This window comes from Mycteria americana, chromosome 4, assembly GCF_035582795.1.
Source record: "Mycteria americana isolate JAX WOST 10 ecotype Jacksonville Zoo and Gardens chromosome 4, USCA_MyAme_1.0, whole genome shotgun sequence".
Lineage (NCBI taxonomy): Eukaryota > Metazoa > Chordata > Aves > Ciconiiformes > Ciconiidae > Mycteria > Mycteria americana.
In genome coordinates this window covers 74,986,873-75,008,707 of record NC_134368.1, presented here as the reverse complement: position 1 = coordinate 75,008,707, position 21,835 = coordinate 74,986,873, and the positions used below count along the sequence as shown (strand labels likewise).

At 38.7% G+C, this 21,835-nt stretch overlaps 2 protein-coding genes across 9 annotated transcripts in view; one reads left to right on the top strand and one right to left on the bottom strand.

Annotated features, from left to right (window-relative positions):
- The window catches only part of ARHGAP10 (Rho GTPase activating protein 10), a 151,060-nt gene extending 137,545 nt beyond the window's left edge, over window positions 1–13,515 (top strand). The window contains exons 19-21 of one of the 3 annotated variants that reach the window (XM_075500940.1): window positions 1,399–1,530; window positions 2,991–3,082; window positions 12,458–13,515. In XM_075500940.1, coding sequence (XP_075357055.1) covers window positions 1,399–1,530; window positions 2,991–3,082; window positions 12,458–12,546 — 313 coding nt within the window. In that variant the 3' untranslated portion in view covers window positions 12,547–13,515. The remainder of the gene's footprint in view (window positions 1–1,398; window positions 1,531–2,990; window positions 3,083–12,457) is intronic. The other 2 variants (XM_075500939.1, XM_075500938.1) reach the window with 2 other exon arrangements.
- A 4,051-nt stretch (window positions 13,516–17,566) lies between these two features.
- The window catches only part of NR3C2 (nuclear receptor subfamily 3 group C member 2), a 219,030-nt gene continuing 214,761 nt past the window's right edge, over window positions 17,567–21,835 (bottom strand). For 3 of the 6 annotated variants that reach the window (XM_075500932.1, XM_075500933.1, XM_075500934.1), the window contains 2 exons: window positions 21,181–21,291; window positions 18,855–19,785 (listed from right to left, as the gene is read on the bottom strand). In XM_075500932.1, the coding sequence (XP_075357047.1) occupies window positions 19,732–19,785; window positions 21,181–21,291 (165 nt within the window). In that variant the 3' untranslated portion in view covers window positions 18,855–19,731. Of the gene's footprint in view, window positions 17,845–18,854; window positions 21,292–21,835 lie in introns of those variants that run through there. The other 3 variants (XR_012775620.1, XM_075500931.1, XM_075500936.1) reach the window with 3 other exon arrangements.

Sequence of the window (21,835 nt, the reverse complement as noted above, 5' to 3'; positions counted from 1 at the left end):
AGAATGCTGTTTTCATACACTGTGAATTCCAGTTTTCATCCAAATGCTGCCTGACACAGATCCAAAGGAAAAACTATTGTCTTGTTAAATAAGGAATGTGCCATTCACCATTTTATAATGTACTAAATTTAAAAATTAATAATCAAAATAAATGTCTGTTTGACTATGTAATTGCTACAATGACTATGAGATATATTGGCTAGGAAAATCAGTTTGTAAAAGATGAATTTGGTTGTAGACCATGTTATGCAGACTAAGAATAGTGATCCTTTCTTCTAGAAATTAAATATCCTAGTGCACAAGAAGATTAAAATCAGCGATATGTTAAGTTTCCTGCTTTCTTTTATTCTTTTACAATTATAACTGGGGTGATTGTTGATCCCTGTTTTGCTTTGGGCCAATCCGCCTTCATTAGGTGTGCATTTACACCCCCACAAAAACCTTCTTGACTGGATTCCTGGATTTTGGTGGTGCTTTGCAGATTTATGCTATCTAAGAGGTTAATCTTGGAATAAGATGAACTGATAAATGCTGTATTTGGAGTCTGGACTTCTGAGTGACGATTCCTGTATGAAAGCTGTATGTGAATGATTTTAATCCTGTTTCTGCTTAGAAACTGCTTGAAGTCCAGCTCTTTGTTCCAAAGATATGCTGACATTAAATGTTTGGACTCTTTGTTGTTTTGTCCATGCAGTGAAAGAAAGCCTTCCAGTGCTGGAACACTTTAGTTCTTTAAGGTGTAAAATTAGGAACATCCTTTATGTTGGAGAAGACTTTGTATGTTTTTCAATGACTAATAAAAGTTTTAACGTCGGCTGCTATTTCTTCTCTTGTGGCAACTATGTGTTCAGCCCTTAATTTAATACATATTTGAACAGTGTGTTCGTGAGGGCAGCCCCTGAGGCGGTATCTACGCAGTTATGCGAATGAGATCTCAATCCAGAGCCAGCATCGTGATCCCAATGTTGTAATAGCTGCAGCCTCTTTTGAAATCTTCCCAGTCGTACATGCCTTAGTACAGCACTGAGAAGATTTTTAAATAGATTCATCAAAACTTGTAAAGGCAAAGTGGCAGCTCAAATAATAGCCTGCTATATGCAGTTTCATTGTATCTGTCCTTATTAGATAAGGGATGTGGAATTTTGTCTTTTTATTGGTTATGTCATACATCTCAGGTAATTCGTCTTAGCTTGGGATGGAGGGCATGTAGGAGAAATACTTTCAAGGAGGATATGCAGAATCGTACGATGGCCACGTCTGCAAAATCAGCTCGATGTTATTATTGGTTTTAAATTTGAGGATCTAACTAGTTATCTAGTTATAAAGATTCAAACATTTTGGAATGAAAAGAAATTTTAGTCACCTTGTTAATTCTGCCTTGAATATATTTCCTCTTAGTCCCGGTCAGAGCCGCCCATCGATGGTCTCGTGGATGAATACTCCATCTGCTAACCCAGCTGCCACAAATACTGCACCGTCCACTTTCTTCTTCCCTAACCCTGCCACTGGGAGTGACAGAGCAGTGGAAAGGTATGATGTGCACTTCAACTTTTGCCGGTTATTTATTTGCCTCCTTTTTTCTGTATCTTTTTAAAAATAGCTAATTCATGTCTTCTGCAGTATGTGAATGACGATCTCAAATCAAGAAATGCAACCTTAGCGATTTTAACAGAATAAAATAACTGTCTACTTTGTCTTATTTTTCCTTTGAATACCTTCCTTGTAGAAGGCACCCAGATGGAGCCAGTCTGCTTGTTAATACAAGCAGACTTTGATTTGGGTGGTCAATTCATAGTGTCTCTCTACTGCAGTGATTCTCTTACAGTGTCTTTTAAAATACAGATTCTTTCTTTTCCGTAGCCACCCATGTCGAATTTAAGTTTCTCAAGCTAGCCTTCTTGCCTCTGGAAGACTTTCCCATGTCTTTACCTGTCTCTGTGGTTTCATTCTTTTCTTTCACTCCTTTGGCCTGCTTTCCTTCCATTCCTGTTTCTGCTTCCTTCCATGTTGTTGTCCATCTTTTGAAGTATTTTCACTTTTTCCTTTGAAGGTCTTCACCATGTTGGCTTTTTCCTTCAAGTTTTATAATATTTGCTTTTCTAATTAAAGTAGTTGGGTATATTCATGAATTCTTTCTAACACTTGGTTACAAAATTCCATTTCTCATTACTGGACACATTTTGCACGAGAACTGCATTGTCTGTTTGACTGCAAGTTCCTTGCGGGCAGGGAGAGTCTTTCCCAATGTTTTATGTGTAGTTGTTGTTGCCTGGGCTCAACAAAAGATGATTTAATGGTGTGGGTGCTGTGTCTAAACAAAGCCTCATTGGACAGCAGCAAACTGTCAGTTCGCAAAGGCATGATTAAATAAGACGTGCCAAAAATACTTACGTATTCCAAGATCTCTGCTTATGGTACTTGGAGAAATGAATACTTCGGACAAATTCATATTGGTGGCTTATTACTGAGCATCCTGAGAACACCTCTAAAAGACTGCCGGAAATGTTAGAAATCTTACTGCATTTAGGACAAAACAGCACCTTCAGTAGTCTCGTAATGTTGTATTGTAAACAAATATAAAAAGCAAATTCTATACAGTGATAGTGAAAAGCTGAATTGCAAGATTTATGAAGAAACGTTTCAGAAGATATAATGATGATTAGTCTATAAATTAAGTATAGTATGCTTTGCCTACTATTGATTTCATTGCTGATTAGCACTTGGCAAAATTTTAACTGTAGTTGAAAGTCAAGTTTAACTATCATAAAAATAAGCGTGCATAAAGTTGGGAGTATGATATTCAGAAATGCCAACAGTAAGCTGGGAAGCTTCAGCTTTGGCATTTGTGTGTATGAATTATAAGCCTGTAATGATGCATGTGAGATTGTGTTTTAGTCATCTCCAAATGAGAATGGAGAGAGAATGGTTGAGAAAGGAGAGTGTCTTCATAATAGTCAAAAATGAGTATAATTCCTAATTTCATTTTTCAGTGTTGCCCACCGAAAAGCAAGAGCAGTTTATCCATGCGAAGCAGAACATAGCTCTGAATTATCATTTCAGATAGGAGCAATTTTTGAAGATGGTAAGTAGTGCTTGAGTAAATATAAAGCAATGAAAAACAAATCGACAAAAACTGCTAAAATGGCTTTGGCTAAAAATACAAGCCTAACTGTGATTCTGCCAACATTGCTGATGGCACACGGTTGGTGACGTAGATGATTTCTGGTACGCAGAAGCTACTTAGCATATACTTGGCACTGTGAGGCAATGACTTTGATTTCTGGTGAGGAGACATTTTCAATTGGTCTAATTTTTCAGCAGCATTTAAATGTGTTGTAGTACCAAAAAAGGTTATTCAGCAATAAAGAAAAACATCTTGGCCTATGAAACCGTATTTTTTAAAATGTGAACTATTGTTGTAAAGTAACATCTGGGTTTCATTTAAAGAAAAAAAAAATCTGTTTAAGGATTTTCAAGCAAGCAGAGCTCCAGGTAAATCAGGTGATCAGTGGACAGAAAAGGGAGTGTTTCTTTTTTGGATCAAGGGTGCCTCAGTGTGTGTATGTACTTACAGAAAAAGGAATATCCACTGAGGTGCAGAATGAAGGCCTGTGTTTAAAGATTTCTGTGGACCCAAATACACTATTATATATGAACATCCAGAAGGTGATTCCTGTGCTCAAGCCTGTGTTGCTCCTCAGTGAACTTCCATGGCTCTACTCTTCAGCAGCTGCACAGGGACTTCAAACTGATAGGAACGGTTTTAGTTTTTAAACCTTATGCCAATGACTATTGTAATGTAAATGATGACTCTGAAGATGCAGAAGGTGACGTTAGAGTGTAGTTTCTTCTTATCGCAAGGAAATTCCTATTACAAGAAAGAGATGGTATGGAATGGGTCAACAGGGCCTGGCCAAATTCAGCAATTCTTGTTACTTGAATGCAATTTAATAATAATTCTAAGCAGAAATTAATTTATAGCAGCAGCACAGTGAGACTGTTGTTTGTTACAAGACCTTGATAAAAAATCGCATTGATACTAAAAACCAGAATACTCTTAAGTTTGGCCAAATCTTCATCCAAGTTTTGTTCAGACTGAGGGATTCAGAGTGGTCTGAGAATTACATCCCTAAGAACCTTGTGAGTACTGAGACCAGTATTTCAGTCTTTCAGCCTGTCTAGTGGCAGGGGGGTAGTAAGAGGCATACTGGCCTCTAAAGAATCTGGAAATCCTGCAGTGATGCCTGTTTTCTTCTCATCCATTGTCAGCTTTTAGCTTGCTACCAGGTCAGAAATCTGATACATGCTTTCCAGAGGCAAAGTGGTATTTAATTCTGCATGACCAAATGCACTTAGGGGATGTACTGCCCAGTCATTCAAATACCGCATGTGAGAGTCTTTGGTTGGATGTCCAGTAAAGGAGGAGTATTCCAAATTCCCAGTTTACATCCAGCAGGAAAAAGAGAAAAGTACACAGTCTAAAACAGCTGGAAAACATCAACCTGCAGGCATTAAAAAGCTAACTAAATATGTCTTATATTTCCCAAAATGCACCCTGTTAATTCTGTTAGCACCGGATCAAGAGAGTGTGTGGGAAAGTTTTTCTCATAAATGAAAATCTTTTCGTCCTGTCCTCCCCAACCCCAGTAGAACGTTCCTAATTTGTTTAACGAGCTGAAACAAGTGGGAAGCTCAGCAGAATCTTATTTTTTTTTTTAGCCTGTATAACAACAAAATCGCACAGACATAGACATCTCCTTCCCCTTCTTTGTGATGCTTATTTTAAAGCAGACAGAGCAGAGGACATTCTTGTCCTCTGCCTTCTCCCAGAGAAGTAAGTAGTAAGCCTGGTCCAGACTTCAGTTCTGCTTTTTTTGCAGTGTAAGGTGGTCTGGGGTCCCCACTAGGTTCTTCCCTACTAGCACCCACTTTACAAAATCATACTTGATGTTTCCTATTAGAGCTGCCTTGCAGGCAAATCACATCTGAATCAAATTAGGTGGGAAACCTTTTAAAGATGAATTAGCTAAATGATTGCTCTTTTTAATGTCTCTAACACCAGTTATTTTAATTTTAAGTTTCTTTAAAACATGACTGATAGGGATCTTCAGCAGACATAAAACTGTGTACAGTAAAAAAAAATCTAGTGCATGGGGGAAAAGATCTGATGCATAGAAGAGAGGCATTTCTAACGCGGAACAGCAAGGGTTGCCCACCTGTTGTGTTGGCATGGGATAAGGAAGTCTTTCAAGAAGCAGTTGCTTCTGTGCCATGCATTTGTGCGAGAGCAATGTTAAGATTCTTTTCTTACGCAAAGAGATCACTAGAAGTTACGGCAAAGCTACCGTGGTTTTGGTGCGTTGCAGCCTCAGCTGAGATTTTCAATTAGAGAGTTGGATTGTCCAAGAACAAGTACAGAATTCGGCTCTTTGGCAGCTGTGGAGAAATGTTTCAACTGTGAGACTCTTTTTCCATATCATCATACAAATAAGGTTGGAAGCTTGGGAAAAGGTTACGTGGATTGCAGTAAAAAACCTAATTGCAGATTTCCAATGGGGAAGATCACATTTCCTTAAATACATTTGTTTTGATTTATTCCACTGTATCCTGGTTATTTTATAGGCATTGTCCTTGCCCTGCAGGGCTTTCAGCCTAATGTAGGCTGTGGATTGGCAGAAAAAAAGGAGGAGAGCATGCAAGTAATAAGGCAGTAACTGGAAGTATGTAATAACTTAATGGTCATTCCATAATGGTTCCCAAGAGGTTATGTCATGGATGGCTCTGTCAGTATAGAAAGGTATTCTCATTAGAAGTGCAGACTAGTCTCCTTATTTGAAACCTCTGAAATGCCTTCACATAGGCCTTTTCTTTTTGTGCTAGGCACCCTTGTGTCTATGCTGGGATCAGATTCCAGTGAATCAATTCAGGTTCTTTAGTTACTCAATTTAAATTCCCATATGCCCTAATAAAGCCCCCAAATGAAGAATTAAAGTAATAATACATCAATTCTGCAGCTCTACCAATAACCTTAACTATCAAAGTGACAACGCATCAATCAAGTTGACATACAGCTAGTATCAACCATTAAAGTAACTTAAATTAATGTCTACTAAAAAGTGCTGCTTCCATTAGTGAAGGTTTTATCCGTCTCTCCTTTCTCCACCCTGCCCGTCTCACTTTTCTAATCCTGTCTCTTTCACCTCTCACTGTTTGTTTGTTGAGTTTTTCCCTTTCTCCTCCCTCTCTTTTCTGCTTTGTTTTCTTCTCTTTTTCGTTTCCCTTCCCTGTTCTTTTCTCTGTTTCGTCTCTCTTGGGCCATGGATGTTGATTGTGGCAGTTCTCTCGTACCTGTTGCTATCCTGGATGAATCTTTCTGGCTGCTCTAGCCTGAGACAGGATAGTGGCATTTAGTGACGTAGTCTTGCACCTCTCATAGCTGCTAAATGTCATATTGGTGCAAGACGGTGAGAGTTTAACCTTTACTCCTGTCTCCATTTCCTGTTTCGAAATGGGGAAAAAAATATCTGCTTGTGTCTCAGGCTGACAAGGTTAGATTTACTAATATTTTAAATTAAGCTTTACATCACCTGATAGGAATCTGTATAGAATCTGAAGATTTTTACGTTCAGGTGTTTTCAGTATTGCATGTACGTTGTGCTATGCTGAATCCCACAGTCTTTCCATTAAAGTGTTGTAGAATATAAACTCTAAGGTGCCATCTGGTAAGTTAAAAAGAAAAGGCAAGGTTTTCTATTTAATTTAATTGTGTAAGAAAATGAATAATGTAATCTGAACAATATCCACTGGATTTTTAAAAAAAATCTTCAATTCAATTTACCTTAGGCTGTGCCAATATTTCTGTTTGCCGGTTGCTACAGGCTATATTATTGACACCACGTTAACAATATAATTCAAGTGGTTAGAGGCAAAGCTAGAAGACTTTGCAGCTGGATAAGGGCACATATGGGAAGAAGCAGAGTATGATCTGAGATTGTGAGAGACATATGCTGGCTGTATATTTTTGTTGTTGTTGAAGCAGATATGCCCAATAATCGTGGAAAGAATAATCAGGCTGCCTGGCATTGAAACCTTGCCAGCCTTGGAGCCAAGTGTTATTAAATTTCTGGTTCTTGAAAGAGACTGCTTAGAAGTCAGTAAATGGGAATTTCACTAGGGAGAAGTGTTTTAGAGAGGGTAAATGGTGTTTACACAACAAAATTCCTTGGCAGTATTGGTAGCAGGAAGGCTTCCTGAAAACTTGTCAAGATAGCTCTCATCAAAGCTTTTTACAATTTTTAAAATCAGGTTTTAGGGGAGAGAAAATACGGGGAAAACTGAGAAAGTGTTTTGTTATAGTAATTTTCATGAGGAAAGGTGTGGTACTGATCGTCCCTACCAAGCATAGTAGGAACACAAAAAGCTGTGTTCACACAGCCGTTGCCATCCCTCGCTATCTTTCCTAATGTAACAAAGTGCCAGACTTAATTAATGTCCCTGGTTTTGACTCCAAGGCACTCTTTTCCCTCTTATTCATGCTGTGGCTTCTGGACTGTCTTTCTTTATGGTACTGACAAATGAAGGATTTACATCAAAGAGAAGTAGTACTCCCAAAATACTATATCGCACTGTATGTGCAAATAATTCTTTTGTTGAGGTGAAAATGAGGATAAAGCTACTTCTTTGTGCACCTTTCATCTGTGGATTTCAAAGCACTTGGAAACATTCATGTGCATTAATTATCCGCATTTTACACCTGGAGAAACTGAGCGTACAGGCTGTGGACAGATGTTCTCCTTTTCGGATACCTCCATGCCATTTGGAGGTAGTTACCTCAAACTGCTGCTGAAAGTTACAATCACTTCACCAATAAAAAGTACCACTACCAAATTCCTAATAACTTTGCTAGAAGTTTTAAAAAGTCACTGAAGGTAGTTTGACCTTAACCAGTCTGACTTTGCTACTGCCAACAGTGTTGTGGAAGCAGTGGTCTCCGAAGAGAAATGTTAAAATGGAAGATGTTTAAGCTGATGCATTTTACCTTGTAGTTGGTGTGTGTGCAAGGACTGTCAGAGATGTTCAGCTGCCAGGTGGGATGACTCAGGAGAAAGACCCCAAGTCTCAATGTCTACACACAGGTCACCAAGTTATAGCGCAGGGAACTCGGCAGCAACTCAGCTGACCAACCACTTGCCGCTATTTTAGAGTGAGCCAAATTATTCTTTGGGCACTCTCTCTATTCATTGTATTGACTAGATCTCCCTCCACCAGCTCTAACAGGAGCTTAGACACTTCTATATAGGGAAGTCTCAGTCTGCAAGCTGAATTCCACCTTCACTAATCTGTCTTGGTGTATCAGTGTGTTTGCTTTCGTTCGCAAGCCTGAGCCCTTATAGGCAGACTGTTTTATTTGTGGTCACACAGTAAATCTTTAGCAGAGTCAGGAAGAAGACCCCTTGACTCCTAGCCATGTGTCCTCTCCACAAGATAATTCTGCTTCTCACAACATACTTAAGGGAAACAGCAAGTTTTTAAATTTCAAATTCCATGCTAACCCTAAGCATGCTAAATGTTTATTTCTGCGGTCGACTTTACCCGTAGGGATTGTTTCAAAAACCCGTAGGGATTTCTAAACACGGAGGCCTTGCAAGCACATTTTGTTGCTTTAATTTAATTTCTTGGTGAAAAATTGGCCAGCGTGATTGAGTTCTATGGAAGTGTATTCTAGTGTACAACAGTAGTGGTTTTAGCAGTGAGATTTCTGTTGCCCACAAAATGCAATCCTCATTTATGTAGCTTGTTGGGGTCATTACTTTATTTGGTAAGATAGTCCATCAGAAACGGAGGCCCTCTTGTGCCAGGCACCACGCATGTTAGCTTGCCTCCCCCATTTCTGTTTCCTCCCGAAACAGCTAGTTTCCACAAAGGTGTGGGAACCGGTGTGAATCAGTGTCTGATTCAGTCCTGCTAAAGTTAGTGGCACCTAGGCAGTGAACTAATATCACTGTGGAAATGAGTCTTGGTCTCATTTGTAGTTGAGACCCGTGAAACTTTTGAGCTGCCAAAGCAAACAAGGTCTGCTTATAGCATTGGGTCTCTGGGAAGAGATGCTTGCAAATGTTATGTATTTGCAGTTAGATAATCATAACGTTGGCAATATTGAAGCTATTTCCTATGGAGAATACAGAAAACTAAGAAGAAATGCTGCAAATCCCAAGTTGACCTTATTGTGTTTCTTGATTAGATGAAATCAGAAGCGCTTTTACTTAGAGCTCTCATTGCAAGTTGCAAGTCTGTTGGTTTTGTTTGTCTACTTGAGCTGGCGTGATCTGTAGCGCTTGCTGTCGTTACTGATGGTCGGGCATTCTCCTTCTCTACGCTTTGCCTCCACTAGAGCAGCAGCTATTGAGGAAGCTGCCGTCCCACTCGGGGCTCTCAACTTTGCTGCTCTTTCCACTGGCCTAAGAGGTGGTGGTTCTTTGACTGGTCTTGCACAGTCTTGCTATATGCTTGTTAAACCTTGCTGAAAATATTTAATTTTTAGTTCTCTGCTCCATATCTTTTACGCTACAAGTCTTTTCCCCGCCTGTCCCTAGCCAACATAAGACCTAGTCCTATGGGATGCTTGGTCCAATAATGAGTTGTAGTTTTAAGGCCAAATGTGTGGTTTCTGCAGCAAGGTATTTTTAAATCAGGCAGGCCTGAGAAAGTGCTAAGAACTGTAATCGTTGTTGACGGAGAAGAAATGACAGAAAGGGGACACTACAGAACAACTTCTCTTGAGCAGAGTATTTTTTCAGAAATAGCCTGTGTCCTGGGTTTAGGAAGAGCTGTGCATGATAGCAAAATATCTTTTGTGTAGTAAAGCGTTTTTTATTTTAAATGAATGCTCTTGTACACTAAACTTTGGAAATGGATTAGCAAAGAAAACGGGGTCATTGGAGCTTAAAGCAGGTTTACATTTGGACAGCTTCCCCATTAACATCATTTGCCTACAGAAGAAGCCAGTGATGTACGTGGGTATCTTAACCCTTCTTGCGTAACGTGATTTGAATGGGGGCAGAAGTCTTACCCGACATGACAGGTGCCACTGCTGCTGAATATTAAGAATTACTACTTGGTGCGTTTATTTAAAAAAAAGACTGATCTCTAGAAATGGTGATCTTACATGTAATCTGAGCGCTAACTCTTTCTTTAGTCTGCATAGAGTCTACAAGAAACTTCTGCTGACAAATAACGATGCCCTGAGCTGCGTAACGTACATGTACGATATTTGATGTCCCAAGCACAGAGCTCAGTTGTACCATCCATGTTTAGTTTTCTGGGGTGAAAACGGTATTTGTCACTCAAGTCCAATTGCTTGGCCATCGTGCGTTATCTCTGAACGTGCTGCAGGGTGCAGAGTTCAGTATTATGTTATCAAACTTGTTTAGAAAATCTTTCTTTTAAATTTTGCTGTTGTGTTGAGCCAAGTGATTCATCATAGTTTGAGCATGTCCTCTCCTGGGTAACTTTTAGGTAAATTTAAATTTCAGCGTGATCCCCTCAGATGAGGGCTACCCTAATTTTGAACAGGCCTTTGATTTATACACTCTCACATGCCAGTAATATCTGTCCTCTCTCTAATGTAAATTGAGGTTGAGCTCCAGAGGACAAGTAGAAATTTCCTACTTTCAGGTTTTCTAGCTGTTTTTCTCCCTAATCTGTAATTTTTTGGAGCTTGTTTCCTGTAATACAGATGTGCTCCATAGGCATGGGAGACTTCAGGGAGAGGTTTGGCTGCCCGCTAGAGCTGCTGGCGTATTTGCTGGAAAGGGTAGAATTACAGCCGCTGCGGTGGAGCTTCTGGAGGGAGGTTTGTGGTGGTGTCAGCGATGCAGTTTCAAATGCATGTGTACTCTGTAATTGTGGAATAAAAATGACAAAGGGAGAGGAGGGCCCGCTAATTACTAATAGTAATGTAAGTTACTGTGTGCACAGAGATCCTAAAAGGTAATTTTCTATGTATTTTTTCCTTTGGAATCTTTCTGTCAAACATATGCATTATAAATATAAGCCCAGACTTTTGATCTGAATCTAAACTATCAGTATCATTTGAAAGCAGTTTTGTTTTCTGGATTCCTTGGAGGTATAGCTGTTGTTTAAACCGTGGTTTCTGAGCACAGCTTCTAGCTTCGCTGTCTGACAATAATAGGACACAAGGAAAAAACTAGGGGAAAGTATGTTTTAAGTGCTCAAATTTAGAGCCTTACAATGCTTTTGAAAGTGAGACTTAACACTTTGCTCTCTCTTAACTGTTATTTCCCTGATTTGTAGAAGGCTACAAATATCACATTCCCCAATGTGTTAATGTGTTTTAAATAAAGCACTGACATGGCTGGCAGCATGTTTCAGCATTTGTCTGATCTCTTCCCTAAATAATGTCTGTCTCAGAAGCACTGTGAGGATAAATTAACATGGTAGAGAATTGATATTCTCTACCATAGGTTGCTAAAAGTGTGGGCTTTTACAGTTACATAGGTAAGTAGGTACCTGTATCATATTCTTGTAAGAAATTTGATAGGGGAATTTGAGGACTTTTTAGTCTGTTTTCCAAAGAGGCTTACGCTTCTTTTTTAACTTCCCGTCAAATGTGGTCAAAATATATATAGGAAGCCAGATTTCATTAGTTCTGTTGCTCACAGAATAACTTGTGGGGCATTTAGAGTCTGAGCTGAAATTTTTCTTAATTTAGATTCACAGATACTCCTGCATAAACTTTGGGATCAGCAGTGGTAAACAGGAGGGCAATAAGGAACAAGGCATATCGTTGAAGCCTTTCCTTCGTGTTTTGTGAATAGCACTATGTATTTGAATTTCAGAGAGAGGATTTAACCAGAAGAACAATTCAGAGTTTGTCCATTGGTCTCTTCCAGTAGCAGCTCTACTCTGTGAAGAGACGATACTTGGAGTGAGACCTGGCTCATTTCTCTTTCCCCTATAACCCTTTACATGCTTACTTTTCATGCAGAGTAAGGTCCTCCGACATTTTTCTGTGGCTCTGAGCTTCCAGATTCATCACCTCTGCTCAAGACAGGTTTTTGGTCTTGCTTTGCCCCCAGCTACTGAAATTGTTTCCCACTGTTTGATATGAATTCTAACTTCTCCCCAAAGGCGTCTAGATCTTCCAGTTGATAAACCCATCCTAAGTTCCATTAACTGTTTCATTAATGAAGTCTCCCGCACCTAAAAGCTGTTTCACCGTGTCTACTTTGCAGAAGGTAGTTCAAGCACCTGTATTATGCAAGTATTTAAGTTAAATTAATCATCCTCTTCATCTTTCCCAGCCAGATTCTTAAACTGGTCATTGCAGAAGACTGGATGTTTTTACGGATGCTTTGCCTGGTGTCACGGAGCTAAAGCTAAAAGCACTAATTCAAGCATAAAAAGATGCAGTAATTTTTTTCCTTTTCTTTTGCAGTGCAATTTTCCAGAGAACCTGGATGGCTAGAAGGCACGCTAAATGGCAAGAGAGGACTTATTCCACAAAATTATGTTCAGTTTTTATAGCTTCGTGCATTGAACGCCAAGAAAAGGTGTACATGGTATCCATGGATTTTTGTTATAGTCACTTCTCTGTACTTTTGTGACTGCTTTTAATCAACGAAGAGCCTGACTATGGGTTGAAGGTCCTAATCTGTATAAAGACATTAAGTGCTGCCAAATATGAATTACAAAAAAAGATTCTTTAAGGATTGAAATGGGTGGGGGGACAAGAAAGGGGGATGGAGGGATAGGTTAATTTTTTAATAGGGTGCTTTTTTTCAATTGTAAAGAGCAGTAGTGGTATGTTTGTTTGCACAATAACTAGCATTTTAAGTCAAATATTTGGTTGATCTGTGACTCAGTTATCAGTTGAAGAAGATTTTTATAAACTTACTGTCCTGGAGATTATGCATCGATAACCAGCATTTTTAATAGAATATTATATGGGTTTGGAAAATACTGTTGGATAAAAAAAGCTATCATGCTGACAATTAAATTATATTTCAAAGTGGAATAGACAGTACGGAACAGACACCAGTAAGTAAATAATAGGTATCAAGACATGACATTTTTCAAATGTCTTCAAAGAACACATTCATTTATGTTGTGTGTATGATTTCATTTATTTTATAAAGATAAGACACATGAACTTTTATTACAGGCTCCTATATGTCATGGTTCCTTTGCTACTCAAAAATATCACTGTAAATGAAATAAAATGTTATTTGCTATTTGACCTAAGTCATTCCTGTGCTGGAGAATATTTTACTCTGGTTCTGTAAGTTATGACGTGAAATAATTATTGGCAGCTGTATGCAGTCAGCCTCAAGCAGGCTCCAAAATGGATGGGGAATTTTGGATAGGTTTTTCCTCACTTAAAATAGGCAAGTCTGCAAGCTCAAGCCAAAAGGGAAAGAGAATCTCTGGCTATGATCCTGGTGCATCCTGGAGGCATCTTGCATTTTATCTCTTGTCTGTCTGTCTAGCTCCTCCTTGAGTTTCCCTTTCTTCCTCCCCTGTAATTGTCAGTTGTAAGATCTTAATGATACTTCAGAGTATCAGAATCCTCAAGTAGCTGCCTCATAATTTGTAGAACTGTTTGAGTAGTAAGAAAGAGAGTTACCTGTGGTCATAGAAAAAGCTTCCAGAAATCTTGTAGTGTACAAATCTGTGCCTTGTTGACTAAAAAAAAAAGTTACGTGCAGGTTATTATTAATCTTTGTATTTTTCTCTCCTTCAAGTAAGACCCTCTGGGAGGCAGTGGAGAGGATGCAGGAAAATGTGACGGGATGACACGCTAATACAGGCTCACTTATTTGTTAAATTGGACTCTGTGGATTTTTGAGTCATTTACTGCAGATATACTTAGCTTGCAAGTTTTTCTAACTAATATGATTAGTAAACCAGTTAATGGTTAATGCTGCCTTAAGGTTGGGATGGCTTTTTTCCCCCTTAAGATTTAACTCTGTACCATTATTTTGTTCCTTTGCCCAGACTGCATAGACCATTGGAGTATGCACAAATCATTTCCAGATGGAGCAATGGTGAGCCAAGTCAGTACAGCTCTCCAGCACTAAACCTCATAGCTTGGAGGAGTTTCATTTGGTGTATTCTCGTGGTATTTGAGCAGCGACTCTCTGCCATACAGCTTTTAGGCAATTCTTGTCTTGGCATAGTGGCTAAGTGACCCAAGCACTGAAGATGACTTTTGGACTTCTGTGAAGGAGATCAAGTCCTTTAATTTGCGCCTTGACTCAGTGTTAAGGAAATAGTTGCACCACTACATACAGCAACAGATTGCGGGTTTCCTTACTCAGATTTGTTCACATGGCAAAGCGGTGTTCTGGCTGGGTATCGTGTTGCCTGGGCCCACAGCTCTATCAACTCATTTGTGGCCTTAAAGAGTCATTCTGGAGGCAGGATGGTGTTTGTGCGGCCAGACTCAGTTTTCATGGATACCAGTTGCTGGAAAACGTTGAAAGAAGAGGGAGAATGTAAATCTTTGGTATTAGCCCAGTAGGCGTGGCAGCTAGGTATGCTGGCTTGTTAGATAGTGAAGCTGTGATAACTTGAAGCTTACAAGCTTTGTAAGTTGCTTCCGTTTGTTTTGTTGTTGTTTTAAACGTGCAGTGCATGTTTGATCTTGTTCTGGCTGCTGTCCTCCAAAATTCTCAATGTATTTCTCAGCTCTAGCTCTGTGGTTTGCTGTTGTGGGTTGTTTTTTTTTTCTTTTTCTTTTTTCTTTTTTTTTTTTTTTTTCCCTCCTCCCTTTTAACTGAGGTAGTTTAAAAAGGCAGATATATAGAGAAGGAATAAAAGACTTAGTGTCTCATCCATCCAGTCCTGTGATCCTTGAGGTGAAATGTTTTGAGACTTCTGGAGCCACGCAGAACCTAAACAAGAAGAAAACTTTTCTACTGAGAAATGATACACCGAGCAGAGGTAATGCTAATCCAAACTTTCTCATGTCCTAGACATTGTCTAAAGGCAGTGGTGCGAGCTGAGCCAGATCAGATCTGGCTTTCAGGCTAACCACACTGCCTCTGAGGAATTTAGTTGTGGTAGCTGCTACCCACCATAGGGGTTTCCACATCAGCCTGGTCATATGAAAGCCGAGTACAGACTTGTACAGCCGAGTAGCCGTGGCACGTCTCATTCTTCATCCTCACTGCTGAACAGTGCTGTAAACGATGCCCTCGTACTGACTATTTGGAGGTAGAGATTAAAGGATGCTAAAAATTAAAAATCATATAAAGTCAGGCCCCTTTCCCATCCTTTGAGTTTGTTTTCTTTCCAGCTTCAGCTGGGCCTTAGGGCATGCTGTCTTTTTTTTTGTCTGGCTTTTCCATGCCTTGGTAGATGTGGGAAGAGCAGAGTAACGCACCGTTAACTTGAGGCAGGAAAGAGGACAGGGAATCGGTTGTGGAGAAAGCCGGTCGAGGGGCTCGTCTCTGCTGGCCTGGCAGCAGGAGTTGGTTGTTCTCCGTGGGTCTGGCCTGACTCCAACGCCATCCTCTCACGGAGAACTGCTCTCGTGTCACCGCGTGGGTACAGGTTGGGTTCCCCCTCCCTTGCTACGCGCTGGTTACTGTGCATAGGGGCATGTACTTCTCAGTTTTCAAAAGCTGAGACTCCTGGCAGTGAATGCATGACACAGGCTGAAAATTAGGGAGGGTGAATTAAGGAAAAAAAAAAAAAAAAAAAAACCAACCAAAAACATTTTTTGCTTTTTATACAAAATGACGTTTGCCTTGCCATTACTGTGGGGCCAGAGATTGAAACTCTCAGCCTGGGGATTAAGGTCGAATGTGTGTTTGAATAATTAATGGAAAAGCTGAGACTCCTGAATAGCTGGGATCAGTAGGAATTTACAGTCTGTGTTAGTCACTGGACAGTGCGCAGCTCTGTGCCTTGGCTGGGCAGCGTTTTCACTCTGCTGGGTGAAAAACCCCAGGGTTTTCAGGCTGCTGAATGTTGTTAATCATTGTCCCAGCTGATCTTCACAGCAGGTTTCCTTCTGATGCCCAGTCTTTCATCAGGACTGAAAGAAAAACCTCACTGGCCGATTTATCTGCCCTGTAATGAAAATAAGTGTTCCTGCTACATTGCTTACAGCTTTTGCTAGCTGAGCCTCTGTAATTGTATCGCAGAAAAAGACTCGGGGAGAAACTTGCCTTTCTCAGTGCTCTGTTCCTTGTTCTCTTTCTCTTAACCCATTTCACAATTCTTACCTGGTTTGCAATTTAAAGAGAAAAGTTGCTGACGGAGGGCTTATGTAGGCTGTAAACGCACCAGTGCTAAACACGGTTTAACCGAAAGTCTTCACGGGAGTTTCACCTTTTAAGCTGAATGTGCCTTGGACATTTTCTACATCAGCGTTCAACAGTGTGCCCTCATGCGTGCTTGCAGTAACCACAGGTAAGCACCAACTAAACTTCATCCCATGGACATCTACAGTTAAAGTGTTCTTTTAAAAACCTTACGGCATGGCATGTTTCACCTAGGAAAATCTTTGAAATGAAAGGGCATTTTTTTACTCCTTTCTATCTTAGCAATATTGTACTCATCATAAACTGCCAGTCTCTGTAGGTACCTGAAAGAAAGCAGTGTCCCAGCTTGAGGTCAGATTACAAGTTTCATTATGTTTTTAAGTAGCGATAGCGTTTTCTTATTTCTAGAACAGCATATGACAGATACATCTGCTTGTAAACATATGGGAAATTTTTCTTAACACTGCTGATCCTCTACTATTCTTTCCTTCTGACAATTCAGCAAACAGAAGGCAGGTGCAAGGATTTTTGGCAATACAAAGTTTGTGTAACTTGTTATTAAAAAACCAAAATGCAGTTAAATGGTGGTCTTACACCACAGCCCTAGCTTCGTGCAGAACTTAGCGGTGAATTTTTGAGATAGATAGCACACAGAACAAACCAGGACAGCAAGAGTTTTATTTCCCCTTCTAACTATCTTACTATAATTGGAAGAGACCTGACCCTGAGAAGGCAGTTTGATTTAGTCACTGGGGAAACCTTGTATATATAAAATAGTGAATCCCTGTTTCCATGAGAGAAATTCTAACTTTGGTCAATGGGTACAGCAGCTCTAGGTTAACTGAAACTGGAAGCCAGACGTGTCTGGCTGTTGAAGGTTGCTGGGTTTGTTTCTTTGAGTGGGATGTAGCAGTGTCAGCACGTCATTTGGCAAGCACAGTTATCCAGGTTAAGCAAACCAAATTCCTCACAGTTAAGCATTCCTTATTCTGTAGCGTGAGTAGCTGTTCTCTGGCTGAAGCTGTCATATGTGCTGCACCATCCAAATTAATAGAGCCTGATGAAACCAAATTTCTAGATGTATGAAGAAAGATGTTATATTACATTCTTGGTTACTTTATGTTACTTAATATAATTTCTAGATGAGCAGAAGCTTGTCTCTAAGGATATCACTGCACCAGCACCTATCTGAGATTAAAATGCAAGCAATACTTGCAATCAAACCAGTTTAATTCATGTATATTTGTACAATTTGTATAAAAAAAAAAAGGGAAAAAAAAAAGAAAACCAGGTACTTGCAGACATTAACATAAAGACCAAACAATATTTTCTATTTATTTAAAAAGCTTTAAACATACAGAAGCAAACCCCTAATTATAAATGCATCATTATGCATAGATTTTACTGTTTACACCATACTGCTGGCTGCTTTTATTTTTCATCCAGGAATCTATTTAAACTCCAAGAATTCTTAAACATTCCTCTGAGCTTCCTGGCCTCAGAACTGCTGTCTATCTTATCAAGTCATTGACCTCCAGCTGAAAACATTGCTCTAAAAAAAGAAAAAGTCAAATCTTTAATAAACAATTAAAAGTGCATTAACTGTAGAATTGTTTAATTTCATAAATGTTTAAACAAGTCAGTGAAAAACACCACCCTGTGAATTAGCTTTTTGCATTATTGATTGTAAAGTATCTTTTTAATAAGATTTTGATATTGCAAACTTTAGTCTTTTCTATTTTATTTTGCGCAACTGTTCAGTCGCACGATGTGTAGTATTCCTGAAATACCCACTGCAGTACATTAACACTATTTTACATTTTTAACTGTGTATACAATGCTCTTGCTGTATATCCCCGTTCCTTCTTACAACAAAATAATTTAGCTCACTGAACAGAAGCCCACTTCTAAAAGGTGTTTTAGTTTGTCTTGTATTTTGCAGGAGACAAATGCCTATTTCATTCTAAACAAATTCAAAAGAACGTAACTTCCCGGTAGCTAAAAACTAGGGTTGGTTTTTTTTTTTTTTCCTGCTGTACACAGGTTTAGATAAAAAAAGTGATGGCTATTCTGCTTACATGTCCTTGGTAAGAGAATACTGCCTCTTACAACATCTATATCCAATTGTATCTATTACTTCAATGATCTCTAGCAAAAAATAATAATCAATGAATGGTTTCATAAACAACAGGTGATTAAAGTAAAGGATTTATTATAATCTGCTTACAGTTGTTTGCAAAGACAGACATACGTTTTTGCATAAAGATATAAATTGCTTTTTAAAACTAATTTAGTGTGTTTAATTATATGAAGTTTCTGTGAATTATGAATTGTACCAAACCAAGATTAAAAGTAATAAGGTACAAAAATAGGAGCAAACAGACAACAATTTGGACCGGGACAGGCATTTAACAGTGAAGTGTAGAATATGGCTTTGCTATTTTAATCAAGCAAAGTTACTCTGAGACAGAAAAGGAGGCAGTAACTTTGTTAATATAAAAAGCTGCTGCAGACTGTATTCACCCAGAACCTGGCTTTGAAATTTTCTATTTTAGACTTTAAAAAAAAAAATGTAAATGAAGAGATGGATGTATGACTGTGTCTTTACTGTAAACAACCAGTCTGCATGCTGTGTATCTCATGTTGGAAGTTTGGCTTTCATATTGCTGTGCAGGTCAGTATTTAAAGATCTGCCTATGAATTAGACTTCCAAAATGCAAATAATATATGTATGTATATATTTATATATAAAAAAACCTCTCTGAATACAGTCTTTACAGATTACCCATTGCATAAGGCAGGTGTCATTTAAAAAGACAAGTAGCACTGACTGTCTTCAGTGCACCAAAGCGCACCTCAAAATTTGGACTCGGAAAGGGTGTAGAATTCTGAATTCGACCACCATTTAAAAGAAATGCTACATTCTGACCGGCCAAGGGACAAACTAGGGCTCAAAGATACCAGTGGCACCCAGAGAGATTACTATAGATTAGGACTCTGAAAAACTATTCTATTTAAACATGAGCGTATGGTAGCAACAGTTGAGCCTCAGAAAAGTTCACCTGTCCTCATTCTACTCCAAAATTTTGTATTTGCTTATAAATTGTGAAATAGTGAAAATCACCTCAAAAATTTTTTTCTTTGCAGTCTTATTCTAGAGAAAACATTTTTGAGACAAAATCAGACCAACTGAGTTGAACTTGTAGTGTGAACATTTGTCTGCTCAGATGTATTCTGATTATTACAAAAATGCTTACAAAATTACACATGGTTTTAGTTTATCACTAAAAATTCTACTCAGCTAATCTGCCCTTATCAGTACCTTACCATCCCTCTCACCAGTACGAATCTGTTCAATATACTTACTGTAATGATCTGCATGTTCCCTTCATCATAATCAGAAATTGCTCTCCCCCATCTGAAATAATAATCTGACCTTTTAAGATGTTTTATGTATCCAGTATTCAAAGGAAAAACAAACAATCTGGGAAACCTTAATAAAAAAAGAAAAATCATTCAACATCTTATTCACCCCTGTTCCCCTGAGAGAGAAAGGGAATAGAGGGCAAGAACTCACTACATCATTAAGCTGGCAAAAGCTTTGGAGAGACCGTAATTTGTCTTGTTAAATGAAACCTTCGTAAAGTGGCAAACACAACATAGTGTAGTTTCCGACAGAAATATGAAGCAGGATTTCTAAGATGTGCTCAAGTCACATACGCTTGCAAGCGAGACAAAAGGGAGAAAAATAGAGGAAAATAGAAAGGCTTAAATACAACTGAAAAGGTTAAGTGTGGTTATTTACAACAGATACTGTAGGATGGTAAATTAGATATGATGCTAAAAAAGGCACAGCTTTCCCTTTCTTAAATACACTGTAAACGGTTCATTATGCATGCAGAACATTTCACTTTACAAAAAAAATTACCTTGTTTGTTTAGACAAAGATAGTACTTAAATAGTCTCCAGCAAAATAGAGTTCTTTCAAAAATACTTTCCCATTCATCCTATTAACCATTAAAGATTTTTTTTTGTCTCATTTACAAAAGTTCCTTACACCTTATTTCAGGTCCTTCACAATTTATACATACAGCAATGTACAGTACAGCAAAAGACTGCAAAAAATTATTTGTAAAGCCAGCACAATAGATACTATAAATTGATACCAGGGCATTTGTTTTCACATCTTATCCTTTTTAATTAAATAGTAAATGGACACTTAACACAGTGTATATCATCTATGATGGGATAACATGGGATAACAAATGCCACAGGTGGGGATAACAGAGTATTCCACACCAAATGTTCTGTTATTACTTTACACGTTAGGGTTTGTGTGTGTGTGTGTATATATGTGTGTATATATATAGTTTTTGTTTGTTTTTTTTTTTTTTTTTTTTTTACAAGAAAAGAATATTAATGCCCCATATTGACTTTACGTTTTATGTGCAAACCAAGGGTAAGCTTTAAAAAGTTCTCATTAGTTCTCGAACCCTTTTAAAACAAGCAAACAATACCAGAAACTACATGGCATATTTAAAACTCCATCTGTTAAAATATCAAAATCAAAGAGTTATTGACTAGATATGGCTTTTCATCCAGAGGAACAGGAACATTTTCTAAGTGTTTTAGGGTTATGGGGTAATTTCCAAACATCTAGGACTTGCCAAATCCGAGTCAACTGCTTTCCATTCCCCAAACCCTTCACATGATTTTAGGCTATTCAGAGACGGCTGAACAAGTGTAAATAGCATGTTTAAAATATGGTTTCTTGGGTCCTTCATGGGTGTGGAATAACACAGGGAAACTTAAGGCAAAGTTCTTCCATTTAAGACATTTTCTATCACTTCCTGTGAAAGTACAGGGGCTTGGCATTCCCAGATTCCACCTTTGGTAGCTGGTCACTGATGATTTCCACCAGCATGGCTGGAAACTCTACTTTCAGTGCCTGAGACTCTCGGAAGGTGTAGAAACAGAATTCCAATAAGTCAGTAACAAGCTGAAATACAGAAAGAAACACTTCTTAGGAAAAACACAGAGAAGTTCACATGCAAACAACAGCTTATTGATAAATGATTACCAAGAAATGGCATCTTAGTCTGACTTAGCAGTCCATTTGCAGGGGTTAAAAAGCAAACAAAAGATCCCAAAGTGCTACTTAATTCGTTAAAAATCAGCTAACTAGGAAAAACCAAGAGACCACAGACTTGATTTTTCAGGGTAACTGCACTTTTTGTTTCACTAACAGGCAACTGGCCACCAGAAAAACTATAGGTACTCAATGTCTATGAAAATAAAGCCTTCTGCCCAGAGGGAAAAGAGCAGCCATAAACTATTGTATCTCTAAATTTCAGCTGGATACACGTTCGTTAAATCAGATTATTTGGTAAACTTCAGTGCACTCTCCAGGGGCCGCAACCTACAACTGCCAGAGCAGCTGATGTTTTTAGCTCAACAACATGAATGCTGTGTCACACTGTAGCATTTCAGGTTTTATAGCATCACAGTCTGTATGAAATTGTTCATCTGGTAAAGCATTTCTA